General features: G+C 44.0%; 1 protein-coding gene and 1 long non-coding RNA gene across 3 annotated transcripts in view; one reads left to right on the plus strand and one right to left on the minus strand.

Moving 5' to 3' along the window:
- Positions 1 to 832: 832 nt before the first annotated feature.
- Positions 833 to 6,194, minus strand: IRF2BP2 (interferon regulatory factor 2 binding protein 2). Of its 2 annotated transcripts, none has more exons than XM_074316671.2 (2): positions 5,101 to 6,194; positions 833 to 4,482 (listed from the first exon to the last, which is right to left on the minus strand). In XM_074316671.2, the coding sequence occupies exons 1-2, from the start codon at positions 6,053 to 6,055 to the stop codon at positions 3,767 to 3,769; spliced, it is 1,671 nt and encodes a 556-aa protein (XP_074172772.1). In that variant the 5' UTR covers positions 6,056 to 6,194; the 3' UTR covers positions 833 to 3,766. The 2 variants fall into 2 exon arrangements, with proteins under 2 accessions (XP_074172772.1, XP_074172771.1); XM_074316670.2 differs by having other exon boundaries at positions 5,053 to 6,194.
- Positions 6,195 to 11,099: 4,905 nt separating this feature from the next.
- Positions 11,100 to 24,981, plus strand: part of LOC141567855 (uncharacterized) — a 28,966-nt gene continuing 15,084 nt past the window's right edge. The window contains exons 1-3 of the long non-coding RNA XR_012490756.2: positions 11,100 to 12,206; positions 16,608 to 17,565; positions 22,207 to 22,337. This is a non-coding gene — a long non-coding RNA (uncharacterized LOC141567855). The remainder of the gene's footprint in view (positions 12,207 to 16,607; positions 17,566 to 22,206; positions 22,338 to 24,981) is intronic.

The raw sequence follows: 24,981 nt of genomic DNA on the forward strand, positions 1-24,981 counted from the left end.
TGAAAACTGTCTTAAACGTGCTACTAAAAATAATTAAAATACATCTAGTGATGGGTCCCAAGTTACTGGACCACCCCTAATGAAAATATATCCAACTATACATCAACGGTTGCTGTTTAATTCAAAACGTATAGTACGTCTGTGTATACCCTACCCTCAAATTCTGTAAGTTTCACAACTTCCTTTCACAGAGAAGTCTGCCAAGCCATTGATCAATGAAGAGTAAAAGCTGCAAACACCTAGGAATTTCTTACTGTTATAGTAGAGTTGTTTGTAAATGTAGCTCCTGCTTGCTTTCCACCTTTTATTTCTATTTATAAATTCAGGTTTCAGGACATCAATAAAGCTCACACATGGCTTTGACTTGGACTTTATTCCAAGGCTTTCCAAAGGGTAGGCTTTTTTTTCTCTTTTGTCTTCAGTGCATTTCATTTGGCCCAACCGGGCTGTTTTATTCCAAGCTTTCCAGAGAGCAGCTCCACGTCTTGACAGTCTTTTCGATGTCGTCACTATCTTCTCCTCCCAATCTACTATTGCAGCATGGCTGGCTCTACTGCAAGTTGAAAAATAAGCGAGCAGTTTCTGGCTGTACTTTGCTCAGCTCTTCTCTTTATCTGTTTCCCCTATCCAGTTGCCCTTTCCCCAGTCCCTAGAACTTTTTTTCCTACCATCAGTTGCCTTTTTGTCTGTCTTGTATCTCCTGTTCTTCTTCTGCAGTTCATCAAACCCCAACCCCAAACCCACACATCCTGAGTCACATTGCCACTAGTGATTAAAGCAATAGCCATTCTAACCTTACTTTAAAACAATTAAGAAAAGGCCTCAGAAAATGTTCAGTGCTCCCAATTTTATTTTTATTTAATGCTAAAAGTTAAAGAAAAAAAAGGTACTGTAAATCTGACAAATGACAGAATGCAGGTGATATTTCCATAGCGTGATTTTAAAATATAATAATGTTGATATCTGAGATTACACTCACTTCAGTTGACATGAGTTTCATCATATATAGAAAAAGTATCACCTTCAACTTAAAAAAAAGTAAAGGTTAAAAGGTGGCACACTTTTAAAATACTTGGTGGCCAAGGAAAGGTATATAGTAAAAGCTGTAAACCATGTGTACGTTCTCGTAACTTTTAATGTGAGGCCACATGAAAGACAGTACATCTGTTAAATTCTATAAATTGTTAAAGCAAAAAAGGGAAAGCTTCAACACCCCATCCCCTAATATTTTGAGTATTAAAAGCACAGCTGAAATATTAGGATTTGAAATCTGATACTGCCCATGTACAGTAAGTAGCTTTCTGACATCTTTATCCAGCTGTGGGGGATCTCCGCACTGTCATCAGGTACAACAAAAGATCAAACCCATGTCCCAATGTTAACTTCCCAATGTTAACTTTTTAAACTTACTAGAATGCCAGAAAAATAACCCAGATCAACGCTTCCTAGCTGCAAGCCTTCCAAGGCCACCCAGGGGCCAGGCAGACTGCACACATCTTACTTTTAGAGGAGTAACCTCCACACAGAGCACAGCCCTTTTAAGCTGTTCTCCCCCTTAACCCCCAGCACAGAGAACCATAGCTTGTTTTTTCCACAGCTGGAGAGACTTATTCAAAACAGCAGGATGGTTCTTTATTAATCTTTTTGGAAAGCTTATCTGTATTAAGATTGCAAACATACAGATAGCTACCACAAATTAGGTCAAATGACTGATCAACTTGTAACATCTATGAGGTCAAATTCCAGTTTATAATAAAGTGCCTAGATACGTATTTATACAACAGACCATAATAGTTGAATTCTTTACAAATGTCTTTATGGGCATGTAAAATAGACTCTGTTTCTGCATGTGTACATTTACATAAGAGAAACCAGTCTGATCTGAGTCATAGCTACTCCAATTAAAAAAAAAGTGTAACAACAAACTGGTTAATCATGCAAGTCTGTTTGTAATATTACAATGACTGGTAACATGAATTTGCACAGCATTAATAGGTGCACGCATTAAAAACACTACGAAAAATACTGTATTTGGTGCAGTATCTGATTTTCAAGTGTTAATAACCCGACTATTTAAAATATTTGAGCAATTTTAAAAAGACAAAAACATAACTAGAAAATAACCCAAACTAGAACAATCTATACTTTCAAATTAAAATAGAAGCTGGGTTGTGAACAATACACGTAAGTTGTATCTATACTTTCAAATTAAAATAGAAGCTGGGTTGTGAACAATACACGTAAGTTGTAATAGACCTTGAAGTGATGATTCGGCCTAATTATAGGGCCAAGTTACAAACACCTGAACATAAAAGGACTTAAAATAGTGTTTCCATGATGTTAAATAACAGCACAAAAGAAAAACCAGCATCGTTGTGAGAAAACTATTTCTAATAACTGATGATTTATTGGTTTTAAAAAAAATCGTTTTACTGATGCAAAATAGTGATCAAAAGAAATTAGTTTACAAAAGGCTTCTAAAAATAGTTTGAGGTGGGGCCTGTCTATTATGTAAAATCTTTTCTTTAATTTTCACTAGTTTGACATTTTTTTTCCAGAAGAACTGTATTATTCACTTGGTATTTCAAACACATGTAAGAAGGAAATTACAGGTTTCCTCCACCCCCATTTGGGCTGTCACTGATATGCCCACGGGCAGTCCTGGCAGCACCATGTTACTGTCATTGTACCATACTGTATTTAGCACTCACGAGAAACAGGGTGTAGATGATAGTATCAACAGCAACAGCACTAACAGGTAAATGATAAAAAACAAAACACAAAACAGAAACGAAACCAATGCCACAATCTCCAAGTTCACCTGGACTGGAATGTCCCTTGCAACTCTTTTCAAAGGAAATGACAACAGCCACAACATACAGAGCTCTGGGGTGTTTACAAAGATGAAGTGGCGCTGCAGAGCCAGGCTCTGTTCAAAGATGGCAGGGCCATCTTGTACACACCACCATCCATTATCACCGCCTTCCGTCACTGAATTGTGTATTATGTAACCAACTAGCATGCAGCATTATAATCTTACAACTGTTCACGTGGGCAGTGAACAGTGGTCAACTTTGCCTTAACCGCCCCCCCTCCCCAAACCACACAGTCCTGAAAAATCTCTCAGCAGCAACTGTCAAGCAGTCCTCAACATCCCAACAACTGAACCTTAAGAACAAAATAGAGAAAGATTCAAGATCTATTTTCCTATTACTCTAAGGACAATGTTTTGCGGTAAACTTGGTGATATTTCCCAGAGGCATGCCCACTTCACAACAGTGCCCCTTTCACTCATTTCCTTTCCTTCTCCACCAACTGGCCTCCAGCCTGAGAAAGGGGCCAGCAATTAGGAATAACAGACAGTAAGGCAATCTTACAATGTCAGAAAATGTATTTGGCTTTTTTTTTTCTTTTTAAAATAAGTGCATACAAATACAGCTAGAAGCATTTCGGATTTGCCAAGTGCTCTAAAAAAGCAGCGCAAGTCACGGCCTACGTTGAAAGGTAACTGTCACCAGGATAATAAAGCACAGAAATATGCTAATAACGTTAACAAAAGAAGAAAATGCCTTTATAAGTACATACCTTTTGTCGTCAAAAAAAATATAGAAACACAATGTATTCAAAAAAATCAAAATTATACAGCCATGTTTATGAAGTCTACATTTCCCTTGTCTTGGATATATATATATATATGGAGCTATATATACAATTCAAGCAGTTTTAGTTAAGGGTGATCATTGGGTGATTTTCTGAAACCGGAAAGTCACGAGTCTCTCTCTTTTTTCACTTTCACATCTCCAGCAAGGATAGTTGCAATTTCCCCTTGCATAAAGGCCCAGGGGACATTGGAGCCCACAAGAGGGCATTTTTCCCCACTGGGACAATAGACCTCTCCACTAGCTCCCTGCTGTTTGATGCTTTGTCTGGAGCAAGGGAAGCAGAACTTGTGCGACGGGACCGATGGGCACTGCACAAAGTGGGTGTCCTCCAGCCGCTCATGACAGAGGGTGCAGCACAGCGGGGCACTGGCCGCCAGAGAGGAGTCCGGGAGGCTGGCAGGGTGCACTGGCTCCAGTCCTCCTGTGCTGCCTGCGCCCTGGCTCCCCACCTCCCTGGGGCCTAGCCTTCTCTGGTTCACAGAGGACGGAGAGGGGGGACTGCTGCTGTTCCTCCGGGGTGTGGAGTGAACCTGGCTGGCATCTTTCGAAGCATGACTGCCCCCTGCACTGTCTGCTACTAAGATCAGGGCTGCCATGGGGGACTGGCCATTCTGCGCCGCTTCAGGCGGTGTGGTCCGGTTGGAATGAGGTGAGGCAGTGGGTGGTGGTGGAGACACAAAAGAGGACGTAGGAGTAATGGGGATCTTGAGCCCTTCTGTGGACGTGGACAGCCAAGGCTGTGCCTCTCCATTGATCTTAGGGGGCCCAACTTCACCTTCTGGTTCTGGAGAAGGCTTCCTTTTCCTTGCTGTTCTTGCAACTGGAAAAACAAACAAAAGGAGAAAAAGAAGAAATAAATGGATGTGCACTGAAAAGGACCATTTGCTAACACAAAACAAAACTCACTAAAACGTTCCTATCCTCTGAGAGCCTGTATATAAAAACCTCACGAGTTTCAAGTGCACGTGCAACTTAAAACACTCAGGACATGGGGATCTGGGCTGGACAGATTTTTAAGCTACAGAAAATGGCACATACACAATTGCCTGGTTTTACTCATGTAGGCGTGTAACCAGGTTTAACTGTGCGCATGTTAAGGCCCCCCCAACAGGTTAAAAGGTGACTGGTGCCGTCCTGTCTCATCCAAGAATGTGCTGGGAAAGGAAAACCCTGTGTCAGTGCCCGTCAGCCCAGTCTGACTCATCTCTGTTGTGCTGCTTCAGCACATGAACACGTTGCCGCTATGCACTGGTTCCGCCTACGGCAGAGCAGGAAGTTGGGTGTTTGTTGTTTCTGGACTGGGGTAGAATGGTGAATGGAAAGGGCACCCCCTGCCCGCTCTCTGTCCCCCCTTCTCCCCTAGGTGCCCTCACTCCACAGCCGCCCCTACCTGCTTTAGACCCGTTGGCCCCGTTGGCCTCGAACCCCAACAACCTGCCTGCAGTCAGGGCTGGCTCCTTCTTAAACTTGCTCTCGAAGGGCCCCGAGTGGCCGTGCTGGTGCAGCGCCAACAGCGTGTCCCGCACGGTCTTGGGCCGGTTGACCCAGTCCTGCTCTCCAGGCGCGCGGCCTTTGCCCGCGCCCTCCGCACCCAGCTCAGCAGCCCCGGCCGCGGTAGACAGGCTGTCGGCCGGGCCGCGGTGCGCCGGCGGCGGCTTTTCCTTGGCCCCCGCCTCGCGCTGCTCGTGCTCCGCAGCCGCGCTGCTCGACACAGACGCAGGCCGCTTGTGCGCGCCCAGCTCGGAGGGAGGCGCGGAGCCCAGGCCCGCGGCAGCGCGGCCACTGAGGCCGAGCGCGGCGGGCAGCGGCGCGGCCGAGCCGTTCATGAGCGGCACGAGCGTGGGCGGCACGGCATGGCCGCGCCGCGGGTTCGGGCTCTGGCGGTTCAGCTCCGGCGGCTCCTCCAGCTTGGAGAAGCCGTTGGGCACCAGGATGCCGTTCACGGGCGGCGGCTGCGGCGTCGGCGGCTGGCCCAGGCCTGAGGCCGGCCGGGCCCCGCCGAAGTCGGGGCCGAGACGCGGAGGCCGCTCGGCGGCGGCCAGCGGGTAGCGCTCCAGCGCCTGCGGGGCGCGAGGAGCCGCCTCAGGTCCGGCATGGCCGAGCTGCTGCTGCTGCAGGAGAAGGTCCTTGGCCGAGAGCGGCGGCGGCTTGGCGGTGGCCGGGGCTGCAGCGCCGGGCGGGGAGCGGCCCTCCGGGAAGCAGCCGTGCGCCCGTTTGAGCTGCCGCGCCGTCTCGATGACGAACTCGACGCGGTCGGCGCCCTCGTAGTTGACGCAGCCGCGGCACACGGGCTCCGTGAAGTCCCAGATCATGGCCCAGGGCATGCGGGGCAGATCACACAGGTAGCACGACTGCCGCCGGGACGCAGCCGCCACCGCCACCGCCGCGGCCATATCCGCCGAGCCCGCGGAGGAGGGGACACCGCTCGCCGCCGGCCCCGCGCGCGCCCTCCGGCCCCCCCAACCCCGCGGCTCCCCCACCAGCGGCGGCGGCGGCCGCAGGGGTGGCAGGGGCGGCGGCAAAGGCAGAGCCCGCGCGGGCTCGGCGCCCGCGCAGCGCCCCCGCGGCACGAGGGGCGGCGGGCGCGGGGCGAGGGGCTGCAGCCGCGGCAGCACGGCCCCCCGGCGGGCGCGGGCGCGGGCGGGTGGCGGGGGCTCGGCCGGGGCCGCGGCGGGCCTCCAGACCGGGGCGAAGACGGGCCGCGCGGGCGCGGGCGAGCGCAGCAGGTCTCGGCGGCGGCGGGCGCGGAGTGCGGGGCGGGGGGCGGGGAGGCCGGGGGGCGGGGGCCGGGGGGCGGCCGCCGGGGCAGGCTCAGCCCGAGCGGCGGGGCATGCCGCGCCGGGGCGGCGGCCGGGCGGCGTGGAGCCCGTGCGCGGCGCAGGCCCCGGGTCGCTCTGCTGTTCCCTCACAGCTCCGGGTGTCGCCGCTCTCCAGCGCGCGCGTCAGTGCCCAGCCCGCCTCAGCTCCGCCGCCGCCGTCGCAGCTGCTGCTGCCGCTGCCGCCGCGCTGCTCCACTTCTACAGACTCGATTCTTCGACAGCCTCGCACGGCGCCTGCGCGGGCCCCCTCCCCTAGCGCGCGCCCGCTTTCCCTCCCCCGCGCGCGCCCGCCCCTCCCCCACGCGGAGGCCGGGCGTTGCTGGGAGAGCTGCCCTGGCGCGGTCCGCGTCTCCGCTGAAGGCGCTGCGAGTGTGCTGTGCTCTTCAGCCACCCAGCGACCTCGAGTGTTCTCTCAGGGCTCCCTCCCGCCAGGTCTGTTTGGGTAAAATCGTGCTAAAACTCGTGCTTTTATCAGCGAGGCCACTTTATGACTTGGCTGTCAGTGCTGTCTGGAGGATGGGGACTCTCCATCCAGCGTGGCCCACAGGGCTTTAGGAGTTCCACTTGGACTGTTCAGTAGTGCTTTACACTCGTGTGTGTCTTGGTAGGGACACGCGGTGCTAGAACCCTTAAGTTTTCCTGATGTCCGGAAGGCGGGGGAGGGGGGCGCGCGGTGCAGAGACCTGCTGGCCCCCTCCCCTCTCTTCACTGACCCGGGTCCTCGGCGCCACCGCCCGGCCACTTATGTAGGTCCGCGGCGGGCGCGTGACGTGGGCGCAGGGCTGGGGTCCGCGTGCGCCGTCGCCGAGTGCGCACACTCCGCGCGGACGTGACTCGGCGCCGCTGGCGCTGGCGAACTCATTGAGCGAACGCACATTCCAGGGATCCGGATCTGCGGCCAGCGCGCCGCGTCAACGCGCAGGCCCCGCCCCCGGGCGGCTCTGCGCCTCGAGGCCCCGCCCTCGCGCCCAGCGTGTACTCGAGGTGGTGAGGCGCGGGCTGTGGGGTGAGTGGCTGGCAAGCCCAGGCTGCTTGCGGGCGTCCCCGCGCCCCCGGGGGCGGAGCGGAGGGCGCTCACCGCACGACCTGGGCCAGGCTCAGCCCGGGTGGGGGCGTACGCGCCCAGCGCGAACAGCCGACCCGCCGCGGCCCGCCACGGTGGGCAGCCGCTGGTCTGCCCGAGCTGAACTGAGCACTTGAGTTTCACACTTGCATCGGGAGGAGGAGCTGGTGTGTGTTATGGTAAATCACTTTTGACTGGTCGTTAGTCTTACCGACTAATAGACGTGGGCTTATCACTCTCAGTCGGAACTTTGACACTTCAACTCTGTAAGGGCGGCCTCTGATGCTGCTCTTGTTGAAAAACAGGCCCACATGGCTCCCTGAGACTGGCATGAGCTGGTTACGTGTGGGAAGAACAGGGTACTAATTATATTATCTTTCCTACCACTGGATTGGTAGGTGGAGAGAGAAAAAAATCCTGCTGACGTTTCTCTCTAGTTGTTGCTATTGAAAATGCCAGGTTGCTTCAAAGGATTAACCACAAGGAAGAGAAAAAAAAACACCCTTAGAAAAACAGTGGAGGGAGCCGCTTAAAGCACATGAAAAAACCTGTTTGCAATGACACAGAAAACGTAATGCCAGACCTAAATTTTTTTTCAAGCTAACGCTGAACGTTGTTTCTTGGGGATTTCCAGAGAAGGTGTACAAGCCATAAAGGTTTCCCCATCTGTTCCGGATCCTGCCCCGCGATTGCACTTTTGTCACCCTCTCCTACCTGGGGAAACGGACCTGCCAGTTGCCTTTCCCGCAGTAGCTGGGGCCAGTGTGGGTTTGGTCACTCCTTGTCCCTGCTGTCGCGCACCTCTTAGAGAATCTGTCCATGGAGACTGTGCCACTTATTCTAGCACGGGACTTGGCCCACCCGGCCACTGCCCAAAGAGGTTGAGGCCCAGTCTTTGTGCTGCAGAGAAGTGAGCCTTTACAACACCCCCAAGCAGTGGCCCCATGAGGCAGTGAGGAAACATTACAAGAAAAGTCAGTGTTGGAGCCATGGCCTAATTATACTCATTTACCTGCAATAGGGCACTAATACCCTCAAGGGATAGCCCAGAGTAGAAATACTGAGATGCAAACTCTGCCTTGAGAGGGCCTAAGGATTTTTGTAGAACGGAGCTTTTCTCCAAATGGAGAGCATTTCCTTTTTATCTTAACACTACCAGTTTAATGTCGAAACTGGGTTGATGTAACTTCCCTAATGAAATGCCCGCAGGAAAATGGAAAGGCTATTTTAGTTCTGGTCTCTCTTGCCATAAAAGGATCCGGGATCAAGGGGGTTAAGGCTGGCCCTGGATCCAGGACAGCAATTCCTTATATTGTATCAAAAGTCTTTCCTGCTGCCTGGCCTTTCAAGGAGCTCTGAAGCAGCTTTATCGATGTATGCTAAGTAAACACAGCTTTGTTTTTGTCTCCCACTCCCGCCCTCCCTCCCGGCGCAGCCAGGAGCTGGATCCCTTCCAAAGCGCGGCTGCAGCAGTCACCGCGCCTCCTCCTCCGCGCACTGGGGCAGGGTTTCTAGGGTGAGGCAATGCGTCTGCAATTCGCAGAGACAAGGCAGGAATTGTAATTGTAGTTCATCATGTGATGACTTATGAAAGAGGAAGTCGGTATGTTTTAGTCACGTAGACTGCCCTCCTGCTTAAGGCCCAGGCCCTTTCAGAAGAGAATTATGGTAATCTTTGCCTATGGTAATCTTTGACATTCGGAGTCAAGGTTACCTGCTTGGCTGCAGTGAGCTCCCACACATTCGTACTTGGACAGGCAGGCGCGGGCCGTGTGCAATGTAGTGGAGCTGTGGGTTGAGGCTGGCTTTTAACCAGAATGCTGAAATGCCACAATTTGACTTCAGGACTAAAGGAAATATTCTATGGGGAAAATTGCTGAGTCTAGACAAAGCAACAGTCCTTCCCAGCTCTAATTTCTAAGATTTAAAAAATGAAAGTCACAGTTTAGGAGCGAAAGAAAAGCTGTTCAATATGGTACTGACACAAGCAGGAGTGAGGGAAGTGACGGGAAGGTAAACCAGAGGGAGCAGTTCTAAGCAGCAGCTCAATGGGAAGAACAGATCTGACCTCCCCATACTGAGGCGGCCACTGTGTGAGCGGTAAACATCTGAAACCGGAACTGGTCGCCAGAGCTCATTGCAGTGGAGATGCTCTTGTTAACACCACAGACCTGTACTGACAGTCCACAGGGCAGTGTAAAGAAATAATTCCCACCAGAGGACACCCTGCTGCAGGAGGGTGCCACCCCCACCCTCAGCAGTGTGTGGGTGCTAGCTGGGAGGTGGTGTGCTGAGTTCAGCGTTCACCCTATATCCACATGTGGTGGAATCAGCCTTCATTCTTTTAGAGTGCAGTTTCTATTAATAGCATGATGTTGCAACCATACTAAAGCTGCTTAAACTCTGACCCCTGGCATATTTGAAGGAGAAAAAAATGCAGTGACGTGGTTTTTGCATTTCTGTGGATACCATCCTAGGCTCTTTGTACTTGGGCAAAACAAAGTACCGTAAGACTGGAAAGACGTGATACTCAGAGCTTTCCCACTTTAAAAGATTATAAATATATGTTTGAACATATTTGTTTATGTGAATACATCGACACATACTATATAGAGTCAGGACATAAATGAACCTTTTGTGATAGATATGAGAGCTTTTCTTCTAAGCAATACCATTTTATGAGACAGTTCTGTTTTTTGAATTGCAAGTGTACTTTTTTAGAAATGCTTTCCTTTTGTTCGACCTTTCCCTATAGCCTGCCTCTCCTGTGCACGGAAAGCATTCGTATATTAAGGAAACTTTTGCACGTGAAGGAGATAAACTCTGTGGAGGGTCTAAGAATCAGGCCAAATAAAGTCACAGGAGCTCTTAATCATCCACATATTATACACAGAAGCTGTTAGTCACCAGCCTCTATGTAAACACATGTGCAGGTCCCCATTACAGTAAAGTTTGGGGTCTTGATGTAGGCTAAATTCTTACTGCCTCAGAATTTAAATTGCTAAGTGAAAATACAGGCAAAGGAGAGACTGAGGTCACATACTCTCTCAGGCTGCAAGGAAATTTGTAGGAGAACTGGAAGGGATTCAATAGCCATTTAATGCCAGAATCCTCCTATTGACTTTTTGGAAAGAACATGATGAAGTGCACTTTTCTGGAATAATATCTGGATGCAGGTTTAACTTATATTTAAGACACTCACTAAAATCCTTTAAAAGATATCAGTAGGAAGACGCTGACAAAATAGTGAACTAACTTCACAGATAATGTTTGAAAATATTAAAATGGCAAATTTTCTCTCATTAACTTGCCTACTTAAAAATGTAACTTTCCTACATACACATTTAGTAGTAAGGGAACTGAAAAAATAGAAGATGTGACAATTCTAAAAAGTTAAGCATAATGTCTTTGTGTTTATTATATCTTTCATATGGACATTCAAAAAAATATTTCAAGTATAAATTCTATTATCTTGTCATCCTTTTTCAGAAACTGAAAACCTAAGGTAGTAAACGATTAAATGATTTGCCTGCAGTAACACTAAAGGTGAGTGTCAGAACTGAAATCCAGGTATGAGTCTTGTTGTCTAACCACAAAGTCTAGAACATTCTATTTGCACTTTGCATTTAAAAAATCATGTAAGCACAGTTTAGAGGCCTAGCAAAAGAGTGTTAACATCTGTGTTAACAAAAAGAGTATTAAGATTTGCTTATCTATATATTTAGAGGAAAAAAGGAAACCCTGGTATCTTTCGTAGGATGCATAACCTAAAGTAAAGTAAACAGTGACAACAGATAGAGAGACATGGTAAAGGTGAGAGGCATTGGCCACCCCACCATGCCTAGCATGGGATTCCTTAAATGGCAAACCATTTTGTGCTGGTCTTTATGAACCTTAGATAAAAATGGATGTAGATGTTAGGATAAAAACTTCAATTCTGGGATTTAGTGTGGTGAGGAAACGGATTGGGCACTCACCAAACTGGAATACTGCACCTCTAACACTTTGTGACCTATTTCCTTAAACACAAAGAGGAAAATCTAATGAATTCATTTAATTCCTATTGTAGGACTCCAATCCCGACTACTTTGCACTCAGATAAATAAATATAATAGGCTATAGGGCACTGAAAAGGAAAAACCACTGGGTCAGATATTTCATAGAATTTCAAGGGGCGGTAGGAAGCAAAACGATCATAACTTATTCAAATAAGCCTTCATTATTATTGTTTGTATTTCTTATGAAATAGAAATTAGCAAGTATGAACTGGACTGACTTTCTCTTGACAAGACAAAAAACATATTTTGTAAAAGAACAATCAGCTGGAAAATTTGGCCTTTACTAATGAGGTTTGAGTAATCTGTTCTGGTGGCTTGCTTACTCTAGTCTAATGTGTTTGGCAAAAAAAAAAAAAAAGTGTTGTTATTTAAAACTATCATTTTATGTGTAGAGGTGTTATTCCAATGGTATCCATCCAAAAATCTAAATATTTAACCAAATTCTTTTTCCAAACTTTTTTTTTCAGTCTTACGTATAAAGGAGACACAGCTTCCTGCAGAAGGGGAAAAGGAAGGAAAGTTAAAAAGACTAATTGTGGACTGTAATTTATTAATTGGAGTGAATGGCTGGGTTCATTGGCTCATCCGTTCCAGTGCCCACATGGTAATACTTCTTTGCCAAGGGGAGTGCAAAACCATTGATAGAATTAAGATTCACACTAAGTACATGGGAGCAGACAGCCTGAGTCTAGTCCTAGCAAAAGACCACTCGTGGACAGAAATAGAGAAATTGATTTCCTAAAATGACTGCCTGAGTACAGTGTGTTTACTGAAAAGCTTGTCACAGACAGCTAAAATCCAAAGACAAATGAACTTTGACAGACTTGTTGGCAAGCTGGCTCAGCCCTTCAAGCAAATTCCTGAGTGAGGAAGTTTGTTCTGAAACATGCCTGGGGACTACACACATTGAACTTCCTGGGGGCCATTATCTCTTAGCATTTAAGAGATAGCTAGATTTTAAACATTTTTCAGGCTGCTTTTATTCTTTCTATCTAATTTGCATTATCAGACCAATTCATTATTCTTAGCAGTAACTGACAACATCCACGTCTCTTTATGAATTTGGTAAACTGAGGCACCACGCCAGTAAGGACTTTGCCTTGAGACAGAAAATGTGCAGTTAAACGACAGCTATAATTTGGGTTTCCCAGACTGCAGTTCTTTCTTTAGCCCACTGGTGGGCTACCTCCTATTTCTATTTTCTTCACAGGTTCTTTTTTACATACATGTAAATATCTGCACAGGAGATAGCTGAGGTTCACTTCATGCACCTGGCATAGGACCTGAGGCAGGTCACGTGGACACTCTGGGCCTGTGTTCTTGAGTGGACGAGGGGATGCTAAGCTTGAAACCATTTCTGCTCTGACCTTTCGTGGGGACAAAGGGTGTCCAGGAGAATCTGATAAATCCAACCCAACATTCTTCTGACACATAAGGTATCATAAGACAATGCAGGGAAAAACCATGCAAAAAAATAACCAGTAACTTCATTTTGGGGCATCGTGCCATCCAAATAAAGTTGTGAGGTTAAATGGCTACCAGAGCATCCCATCATCCAAAAGCATTGTGTCTGCTGGGTTTGGGCTCAGATCCCAGGCCAGGAGCGTCTAAACCACGGTCTATACTTAAAGTTAGCCAGGGCAGAAACAGCTGTATCAGCATTAATATGCCAAACTAAAGTGTTTCAAGGCTTATGGAAAATATTTCTTTCCACAAGAGACCACCTTATTTTAGATATAAATGCGTGGCAAAGATTCAATACATTATGCACAGGCTTTTCGGGTTACTCAAGAGGGCCCCCGTTGAAGAAAAACAACAACAGTTCCTTCCATACACTGACAAGCATTTGGCTGAATAGGTCAGCAGGATGTGGAAAGTTGTTTTGAGGTTTTTTGGTATTCTCACCCAGGATTCCACTGCTTAATAGCTGTGTGGCTTCTTCGCTGGCTATATACTGAATTTATAAAGGATGTTATGAGAGTAAGTTCTAGGAATTCTGATGTTTTGAAATTTGTGACTTGGTTAACTACAGTGAAATGTTACATTCATAACCTTTTAAGTGACTTGTTAATTTGGGTCTGATTATGAAAAAACTTAAGGAAGTTTCTTAAATTCTATGTTTTTCAAAAATGGTGGTGGGAAGCACTAATGTGTAATGTTTCATTCCGACTAGTCTTAAACACACAAAAAAGAGCCATATTCTTTACTTTTCATCCAAACGTTATTCAATATATTTTAAAACGAGTGTTCCAGAACCAGACTTCCAGATTCCTTGACTTCAGAGGGTGGAAAAGGATAGGCAGCCCCTTTTAGCTGTAACAGGAGACATTCTTTTAAAAGCCTGGAATGCTGAAGCCCTCTTAGACGGAAAACATGTCAGGACATGCCTTTTTGGGACGCTGTCAAGTGGTTTAGGCTCAGAAGTCTACATTCCATACTTTTGAAATTGTTTTCTGTTGGCAGACGACCTCTTGATTATTTTCATGTGGTGGGTGTTCAGGCCAACCTCTCCTGTTCCAAGTGACTAAAAAGAAAAAACAAGACCCGCACTCTGCGAAGTGTCCACATTTCAGCATAAAGTTATGGGTTGTGTGAGTGCTGGGTCAAGTTTGTGAACCTTGTCCCAGTTCAGAACGGAAGTTAGTGCAAAACCAGACACACGTTACCTGGAATGCTTCATTCTCAGCGCTCTTGCTTCTTAATAGTGTCACCACGCTAAGGATAAAAGTTAGAAACAAGCCAGTTGTCCCACACCACAGAGCCTCTGTTTTTCGGAAGTTCTGATTCATGGTTGGAGCACTGCACCAAATTACTATACTGGCTAGTGTGGGACTGGTTAGATTAACAGTAAATGCTCTGCTCCCCCCTCCCCCACCCTCAGAGTTCGTTTTTACAGGCCCCATTATCTGTGAGTCCCAAACAAAGGTAGCCGACTTAAAATTCTGCCAACATCTACCTTATTAGGGCCCACGTTAGCAGATGTTTCGGTATTTCTTGAACACCAGCAGGATTCTCAACATGCCCTGAAACAGAGAGGCATGATCTTGGGTAATAGTTAAAAATGAAAGGTCTCAGTGGCTGGCTGGCTGGCTCAGTTGGTTAGAGCGTGGTGCTACCGTAATAACATCAAGGTTGCCGGTTCAGTCCCGGCGTGGGCCACTGTGAGCTGCGCCCTCCTTAAAAAAACAAACAAAAAAAACCCAAAAAAAAAAAACCCACAACAACAAGAAAGGTCTCATCTCATTTCACTTTGTAGGAATTACTTTTTTACTTGTCTGTTTTATTGGGAAATTTCCCAGAGACTTCTATGCAACGAGAAACTAGCCTGGAAGAAGACAAACAGGACAGGCATAACAGAGTCAGAGTTCTTTTAAAATATTTCATTTTGCAGACCAAGAATACAACTTGTAAATCTTTTTTATGCTTCTATTATGGTACATAAATTATGATGTTTTAGGAGAAGCCAGGAAAGCCAGCATAGGGAAGAAAGTCACTTTCTTTCAGCTTTCCATAGGTAGTATAATTTAAATAATTCCATGGTAGCATTTCAACACCTCCAATTGAACACTGTTGTTTACGAAGTAAGAACAGTAATCCTCGTGTAAAAGGTAGTATTGCTACCCTGAACAGCAGATGGTGTTATTAAATACACAGGCAAAGTCTAAGGTCATAAGGAACTAACAATTAACCAGAAATACGATCTGTCACAGTTGTTTAATGGGTAACCTTGCAGATATATGCCACTTGTATTATCGTGAGTGTTGGGAGGTATATTGTCGAGCTCAGAGCAGTTACACAGTCGGCTTAGAAATATTGTAATTATATTCTTGTTTAAGCATTTAGTGAGACCAACAAACTAGAAAGAAAGTGAAAATCAGTGTGATTTCCTCATAATACTGCTTTTTGTTACCTACTTTGAAAAATACCAATTCAGACTGCACGATTTCATAGCTATCTCTGAATATAATTGATCTCCCCCAAACTAATCCTGTCAAAATTTGGGATTTTAGACTGCTAGTGTGAGTCGTTCTAAGACTTCTCTGCATTATCATAGGCATCACTTTTGCCCCTGCAGATTTTGTAGTGTGACGATGATGAGAGAAGATTTGGGCATACACAACAGCAAACCGGGAAAAGCTAATGGTAGTGAGTTGGGAGGAGGCAGAGGGAAGATAATTGTCACTGACTTCCCAATCAGTAACAGGGGCACTATTAAAATCGGGAAGTGGGCTCCGTTTTGACTGTAAATCAAATACAAATAGGTCACTAAGGTAAGAGGGAAAATGATCAACAGGGCAGCCACCAAGTCTGAATGACAAAGAACAGGGTTACAATTTGGAAGCGTGAACCTTGGTCCATCGGCAAGAACTCCAAAATGTATGGGGAGTTGTGCTACCAGCCGTAGTATCAACCAATCCGAAAAACAGCACCTGGGAAAGCTAAAACACGCTGGTGCCCCAGGTTAATAAAAGATGAACAATGAAAACAAGGTTCAGAGGTCACTGGCTAATCAGAGTAAAGAAGTGGGTGGATTCCAGTCTGGACAAAAACTGTTGTTAAATTTCCCTGCTGTTGGATGTGGTGAGGAAGTGTGAATCACAGAAAATGTGTGCTCATAAGAATCTTCTTACACAGTTTCACACGTTTAAGTATGTTTATTTACATTTCTCCAAATTTAAATTACTAAGGAATGAAAGCACAGCCTCTGAAGGCAGGGACTCCCAATTTGAGACCCAATTTGAAACAGCTTGATTTTCCGTGTGGCCAAGACTCCTGCTGGAACTTCCAGCAGTCCTCAGAAAAGCCAGTGAGATACCCTTGGGCTGAATGAATGAGAACTTTCTGGAGAGCAGGAGACTGGTGGAGGTCCAGCTGGAAAAACATATGGCAGCAGAGACAGAAAGAGTGTTTCATGACCAGGAACTTTATAAAAAATCTCTGCAGGCTCAAGGCAGCCATTCCAACCTAAGGTCTTCCTAAGCATGATGGATGTTCTTCCTTCCAGGACTGCCTCCAATTCACCTGGACCGCAGCCACCTCGGCATCCTCAGGCGCCCCTTGGGACGGTGCCTGCAGAAGAACAAGAGTCGCACCACATCCCACCTCCAAGGCCAGGAGGCCATGCCTGCCCCACCCCCAACTAAGCCAGGATATGGCAGCTTATTGTGTTGTCCTGAAAAAAACCTAAGTTCGCAAATCTCTGTAGACAGTGTTTTATAATAGATGGGTCAGGAGGGAAAATAGCTATGGTAAATTCTCTGCTTAACCACACATGAACTCTGAGCATTTTGAGGCTACACAATGACACAGACTGAGCTCAAGGAGCCAACCCACGTGCTCTGAGTTTCAGACTATGACACCCAGAGGAGGTGACTTCTGCAGATAAATGCATAGCCTGGAGGTTTTATCAGTCCCTCCCCTGCTCAATGTCAGTTCCAAAATCATGAGAAGGAATATTTGATTTTCCCATGTTAATTCTCCATAATTATCATCTCTTATTGCTAATAACTATTTGTATCTGTTACTATTGGAATGCTGTATTCTTTAGAAAAGAGAAATTAGGAGGCGATTATTCAGAATATAAAAAAACACTTTATAAAGTCTAATTTATCACGGATTATAAAAAGAAAAACTATGTTCCTCTAGACTACTTAAACAGCATTAGATTTTAAAACTATAACCAATATGTACTTTTTAAAGATGCACACATTGTATTGGAGGGGTAGGCATGTATATCTTTTTATCTTCAGCTGTGACATCCATAATTTAGCTATAGCTAACACTACTGTTTTTTTTCAACAGATCATACGGTCACCCTTTCAACTTCTCTGATGGACGTTTCACCACCATTTTCCTTAAGCTGTGGCAATAGCAGAAGTAGCAATCACTGTAGTCACAAACATCAGGGCCTAACTTTATTACCCAATCATTATGACAATTACCTTCCGGTTTTCTCTGTCAAAGTGAGTACACACATTTCCAAGGCGTTTATTTTCATTACTGGACAGAGAATGGCCAATAGGTCAGTTACATACACTCCATGCTGATAAAGCAATGTCATTAACTTCTGGTAAAAAAGAAGCACATTTACAAGCCCTTTATACTTGGGTTGTGTTTTTCCTCTTAGGAAGACAAAGCAGAAACCAAGATGACCAGTGTGTGTGTGTGTGTGTGTGTGTGTGTGTGTGTGTGTGTGTGTGTATGCATACATTATTACTATATTATATATAACAATGTATTCCATATATTCATAAGTATGTATTTATATATTTAAAATAATGTCAGGTAGTATGTTACTCATTTAGAAAGAGCTTTTCATCCACCTGGTCAAAGAGCGGAATGTATCCAAGACCACCTGGGCCTAACGGGAAGAAGCCTTGAAACCCGGCATTTTCTAAATGATCAGATAGAGAAAACCAAGTCACCTCGATTTACTCTTTGAGGGGCACCAGGAGTGCAGACATAGATCTGGGCTGGGATCTCGCTAAGTGTTTGTCTTTTGAACGGGGTCCCAGCTTCCCTTGGGCTGCCCAGCTCTATTCCACATGGTTCCAGGAGCTCCGAATCACTGCACAGACCCTCGGATGTGTAAGGCCTGGGAACGTAAGCCATGCTCTGTGATCGGGGCCAATTCCACCTCTGCTGCCATTTTACTGTGCAAACACAAGCAAATCGCTTCTCGGTGCTTCATTCACTTACCTGTGTAAATTGATAGAATAACGACAACAAAACCAAGTGCTGAATACCCAAAGCCACGTGCCAGGTTTACTAATATGTCCAGAGACCACTCAGTGGGGTAAGTCTCCCCAGCGGTTAAGAGTGCAGGGCCTGGAAACAGAGCGCCCTGGTTCTTATTCAGGTTCTGCAACTTTAATCAGCTGTGTGATCCTAGGCAAGTTACTTAAACTTCTGTGCCTCAATTTTCATATCTATGAAGAAATGGGTGTAAAAACAGTACTTACTGCAGAGGTTGATAGGAGGGTTAAATGACATGTAAAGTGCTTGAACACTGCCGGGCACACAGCAAGCCCTCCATTAACACTGGCCTTTGTTATGTTGGGCATTTCCAGACCAGGCTGAAGCAGCCGCTTGTCCTAAAACCAACCAGATCTTCTGCCTCCCTTGGCCAGACTTCGGGATCTTACCTTAGGGACACCCCCTGCTGCGCAGCATCCCTCCACACCTACCACTGCAGGAAGTCCCTACCACCAAAGCTGCCAGTGACCCTTTTGACCACGTTGGGGAGACGTAACTCTTGTCCTTCCTGAGTCATCTGCCACTTTTGATAGCGCTCCTTGGGTTCTTTTTCTCACTTTGGCTCCTGAAGTCATTTCCTGTACCTTCTGAACGTAAACAAGTCAAGAACTTAACACGTCTCTATGTGTGTTTTATCTGTTTGCCCCCCCCCACCTTCCCACCCCCCCCCTACTCCAGGCTGGCGGTTTCAGCACTCAGTGTGTAGTAGATACTGTAGATAATAAATGCCTGTGGCCCTGCCCCGACGGTTGAAGTGCTTCTGCATCCCTGTCCCTCTGTGTTGTCTGCATATTTGAGCTCTTACTGCTCTTCCTGGAATCTCTGCTACAATGAAATAAACCCTTTAAGGGCATCCATCCTTCATTTGAGGTTGAGATTCTTTATGGTTAAATGTAACCTGTTTCAGATTTCCAATTTTTTGGAGGGGGTATATTTTTAAGATCTAAATTTCACTTCATTCATGAAACAGACTTAGGAATTAATCTCCCCAAACATCAAAACCACACAGTTATTCTGAAAACAACTCCTCTTGGAATGTACAAGATGGCATTTTAACAGGGGACTCATGTTTTCTGAGAGAGAGAACCCAAGAATATGCATTTTAAAGTTCCTTTTTTAACACTGTAGAGTACGATAACCTCTGGTTCCATCTCACCCTGAATCCCTCCGCCACACGTCTCAGTTCCGGGCCACATCAATGGGTTACGTACCTCTGAGAATCAAGGTTAATTAAAACATTAGCACATAACATTAAAAAAAGGTTTTTTGGGTTTTTTTACATACACACTTTCTGAAATCAACTATACATGATTTTTTAAAAATTACCCATTATTTTGGATTATTCACACCATTAGGCACAATAAGGCCCATGATATTTTAGGGACCCATGAAAATGTTTTAATTTTAATTTCTTTTAAAATCAGAAGGGAGAAAATATAACAATGATTATATAATACTTCAAAATAATATAACAACAAATATATAATAATTCAATCTAGATTATATTTGTCTTTATACCAGTGCAGTTGTAGAATATAATTTTTAATTTAATTTTTTTTTAATGGAGGAAGGAGCCCACAAGGGTAAAAATGTCCATGGCAGTTCCAGGAACCACAAAAGTTATAATGCAGCCCTAATAATGACAACTGATTTTGTTTAGGTTCATGTTGTCATATTAGGTATTCCTGGAATGTTTTTATATTTTTAATTTATACATTGCCCCAGACTTAGTCTTTGGTTTTCTAGGTGTTTTTTCCTGTTTATATTGGTCCCTCACAGATCTCCTCCATTTCATTGTTTTTATTCACAGTCTCTATAATAATGACTTCCAAATCTGTCTCCCTGTGTCGAATTCTAACTTTGACCTTTAAATTGCCCACTGGGCATTTCTACTTGTATATGTCATCACCAGCTCACAAACCAACAAACTCATCACTGAGCTCATCTTCCACTGCTCTTCAGCTCTCTCTTTTCCTGTCTGTTAGAATCACTACTAATGTTGTAGCCATGAAAGAGCCAACCTTTCTCTCGTCTCCTCTTTCACTCCCTTATCTGAAGATCTGCTTGAGCCGTAGATCCCCATGCCCTCTGTGTCCCTATGTGAGTCTTGCTTTAGCCTAGCTTTACTTGCCTCTCATCAAAGTCCCTGACACCGGCTGCTGGCCAACTTCCTGCATTGAGCTCCTGCAACAGGACCCCTAACCAAGCCTGAAGGGATCGAAGCACTGTTCTCATCATTTTCTTCCTCTGGTCCACAATTCCACCACTTCAACCCAAATACCTGACCTAGTTTCTAAGGCCCCGCTCAGGTGGGCTCCTCCATTCTGGACAGCATGTCTCCCTACACATTACCACCCACCAAAGGAGAAAATTAAGGACTCCCTTCACTCACCCACGCACTGGACCTGCACTTTTTGTCGTTTGTTCATGTCCTTCCCTTCATTCGCTCATTTATTCAGTGGTTTGAGGGACTACTCTGTCCGAGGCACCTTAAATGTTCTCTCACTACCCATTACAACCCTACACTGCTTTCAAAGCTCAGGTCATGTGGCCCCAGGTCCTCCCTTGATCCCCAGTGTCTTCTGAACCCCCAGGGTACTTGTAGAGAGTGTCCCAGAATTTAGCATTTGGTTATATATGTGGTATGGGATTTCTTGGACATACCATGTATGCTATTTGTGTGAGTTTTGTGAAAGAATTGATCTTTACAGATAGGTGATCTACCTTTTCTATCACCCAACTGCACCTGACATCCAGCCCAAGGCTGATTATGAATGAAAACTGCTATTTTTCAGTGCTTACTATGCTATGATCCAGGCACTAACCATGCTGGGTACTTTATATACACTTATCCCTGTGAGGTTGATATTATCACCCTTTCTTATGGATCGGGAAACTGAAGGTCAGAGAGATAGACTTGGCGAAGTTTCCATAGTCATTAAGCATTAGGTTGCTGCAAAAGCAGTTTGTGGTTTTCAATATAAAAAGATATATATATATATATATATATATATATATATATATATTATATTACACATATATAAATATATAATATATATGTAAAGCAGTAGGCTTATATGTGAACCCACTCAGCCAGTATCTTTCTCTTTCGCAAAGTAGTAGATTTTGTAAATTAAAAAAACCTCAAGATTAAAATTACAAATTCATAAATGTACAATGGAAACAAATTGAGAACATAAAAGTAGTTCTCAAAATGAACACATTATATATAAAAGTTCATGAGTAGGAATTCTTCAGTTGAGGTTGCAATAATGTTAAATCATTAATATTATGTTTCTCTGTTGTTCTCTATATACCCTAACCTGGTTGAGTTTCGGAGACGATTAAAAAGCATTTTGTAGCATTAAGAAAATAAAATAATAAAATTAAATTGCTTAACTACAATGTACTAATTTTACTTTAAGAACATTTTTTTTTGGGGGGGCGAGTGCTGAAAACTCCTTGAGATATTTGTGATGAGGCATCATTTCAAAATGAAATCTATGGCAGAACTGTCATCTTTGGGTTCTGGAGCATGCCATCTTGTTGCTGGAAGATGGTTTTTGCTTACTAGCCCTTCAATGCAACTTGCCTCCTGTGACAGTAACTGCTACTTGTCTCCCAATATCCATCCTCTTTTCTTTCTTGATAACAGAACCCTAGTTTTTAGCTGGGTTCATTGCCCTAGTGGCTGGTCATCAACCCATACCTTTTGGGGGGGCACTATTTCTCAGCCTCCCTTGCGGTAATATATAGCCATTAGTGAGTGGAAGTGGTACATGTCACTTCCTGTTCTGGCCCATAACAACCTCCCTTGCTGATACTCCACACTCTTTCCCCTGTTACAGTTTGATGCAAACAAGTTTTGGAAGACAAGTGTTGAAGATGGTAGAGGCACAAGATAGAAGAAACCTGGGTCCCATAATCACTTCTTGGAGGACAACCACCTGCCAATCAAGAACATTATTTTGGACTTTATGTGAGTGAGAAATAAATTTATATCATGTTTGAATCACTTTTCAGTTCCAATAATAATCTGCAAGTACCTTATTAACACAGACATACGGTAACAGACCATATTTCCTAGCTTCACTTGCTAAGTGTAGCCAGGTAACTAAATTCTGACTAGTGAGATGTAAGCAGAAGTGTTTTTGTGTGATTTTGCAGGAGGCTACTTAAAGCAAGTTGATTTGGGTGGGACAGGGAACATTTTGTCTTCCTTTGTTTCCCTTCTACTATTGTCTAAAACTCAGACATAATATCAGGAATTCCACTGGCCATCTCAACGACCTTGTGGATGGAAGCCATTTACTAAGATGGAGCAGAGAGATAGAAGAGACTTGGTCCCTGCTGAACAGGGAGCTGCTGGATCAATCTTGGACCCCTTACCCCTCCCACAACACTTTCATCTTAGAGAAAACTCTTCTTGTTAAAACCACTCTTTTGATTAAGGTCCAATGTCTGAAGTTTTCTTTTTATGGATCATGCTTTTGGTGTCAAATCTAAGAACTCTTTGCCTAGTTTTAGCTCCCAAATATATTTTCCAATTTTTTTTCTAAAATCTTTGAAGATTTATGTCTTACATTTAAGTTCACAGTCCATTTTGAGTTAATTTCTGCATAAGGTATGAGGTTATGGTTGAAGTTTATTTTTGTGCCTATGGATATCCAATTGCTCCAACACCATTTGTTGAAAAGTCGATCCTTCCTTTATTGAATTGCTTTTACACCTTTGTCAAAAATCAATTGGGTATATTTGTGTGGATCCTCTATTCTGTTTCACTGATCTATGTGTGTCTCTCTCTCCACTAATCCCTCATTGTCTTGATTACTATAGCTATATAGTAGGCATTAATATCAGGTAAAGTTATACATTGTCTTTTATTTTTATTTTCCAACATTGTTTTAGCTATTCTGGGTCCTGTGTCTTTCCATACAAGTTTAAGAATAAGCTTGTTTATGTCTACAGAAAACCTTACCGGGCTTTTGATAGAAATTACATTAACCCTATAGATCAATTTAGGGAGAATTGACATCCTTACTATGTTGAGTCTTCCAAGCCATGAGCACAGTATATCTTTTAATTTATTTAGGTCTTCTTTGATTTCATCAGCTATTTGTAATTTTCAGCATCCAGGTCCTGTACATGTTTTGTTAAATTTATATCTAAGTATTTTGTTTTCTTTGGAATGATTGTAAATGGTATTATATTTTGAATTTTGGTTTCCAAATGTTTATTGTTAGTATATATAAGTGTGATTGATTTTTGTGTACTGATTTTGCATTCCGTAAGCTTATGGATTCACTTATTAGTTCTAAGAGTTTTATTTGGATAATCCTTGGGATTTTCTATATAGACATTCAGATGATGTCCAAATAGGCACAGTTTTATATCTTCTTTTCCAATCTGTATGTCTTTTATTTCTTTTTCTTGTCTTATTGCAGTGGCTAGAACTTCCAATACTATGTTGAATAAGAGTGATGATAGTAGATATCCTTACCTAGTTCCAAATCTTTGAGGGAAAGCATTCACTCTTCTAGAATTAAGTATAATGTTAGCTCTAGGGTTCTTTTGTTTTTTGTTTCTGTTTTTTCTTTGTGGATGCTCTTTATCAAGTTGAAGTAGTTCTCTCTATTCTTAACTTACTGAAAGGTTTGTGTTTTTGTTTTTGTTTTAATTATGAATGTGGTTAGATTTGTCAAATGCTTTTCTGCAATTGATATGATTTCATTATATGATTTTTCTTCTTTAGCATGTTGATATGATGAATTACATTGGTTGATTTCTAATGTTGAACCAGCTTTGTATATCTGGAATAAATCCTATTTGGTTATGTTGTATAATTCTGTTTATACATTGTTGGTTTCAATTTGCTGATATTTTGTTGAGGATTTTTATGTATAAGTTCATGAGAGATAATAGGTCTGTAGTTTTTCTTTTTTAATACTGTCTTTGTCTTGTTTTGGTATCAGGGTAATACTAGCTTCATAAAATGATTTGGGAAGTGTGCCCTCCTCTTCTATTTTCTGGAAGAGATTGTGTAAATCTGATTTTATTTCTTTAAATGTTTGGTTTAATTCTCCAGTGAAAACATGTGGGCCTGGAGATTTCGTTTTCTGGAGCTTTCTAATTACAAATTCAATTTTGTTAATGGTATAAGACTCTTCAGGCTGTTTGTTTCATCTCAGTTGAGTTTTGGTAGTTTGGGTTTTTCAAAGAATTGGTCCATTGCTTCTAAGTTGTCAAATTTAAAATCCTTTTGCATCCTCTCTTTTGTTCCTGATATCATATCTTTGATTTTATTTTTGTCAGTCTCAATAAAGGTTTATCAATTTTATTAAATTTTCCAAAGAACTAGCTTTTTGTAGCATCGATTATCTTTCTACTATTTTCTTGATACCAATTTCATTGGTTTCTGCTCTTAATTTTAACTGCTCTTAAACTTGCCTTGAGTTTATTTTGCTCTTATTTTTCTAGTTTCTTGAGGCAGGAATGTAGATATTTCATTTGAGACATCTCTTTTTGATGCAAATGTTTAATGCTATTCATTTCCCTTTCCACACTGATTTAGCTGCCTCCTACATATTTTAATATGTAGTATTTTCGTTTTCATTCAGTTCTAT

This window comes from Rhinolophus sinicus, chromosome 6 (assembly GCF_057876585.1).
Source record: "Rhinolophus sinicus isolate RSI-liver-muscle chromosome 6, RSI-T2T, whole genome shotgun sequence".
NCBI lineage: Eukaryota > Metazoa > Chordata > Mammalia > Chiroptera > Rhinolophidae > Rhinolophus > Rhinolophus sinicus.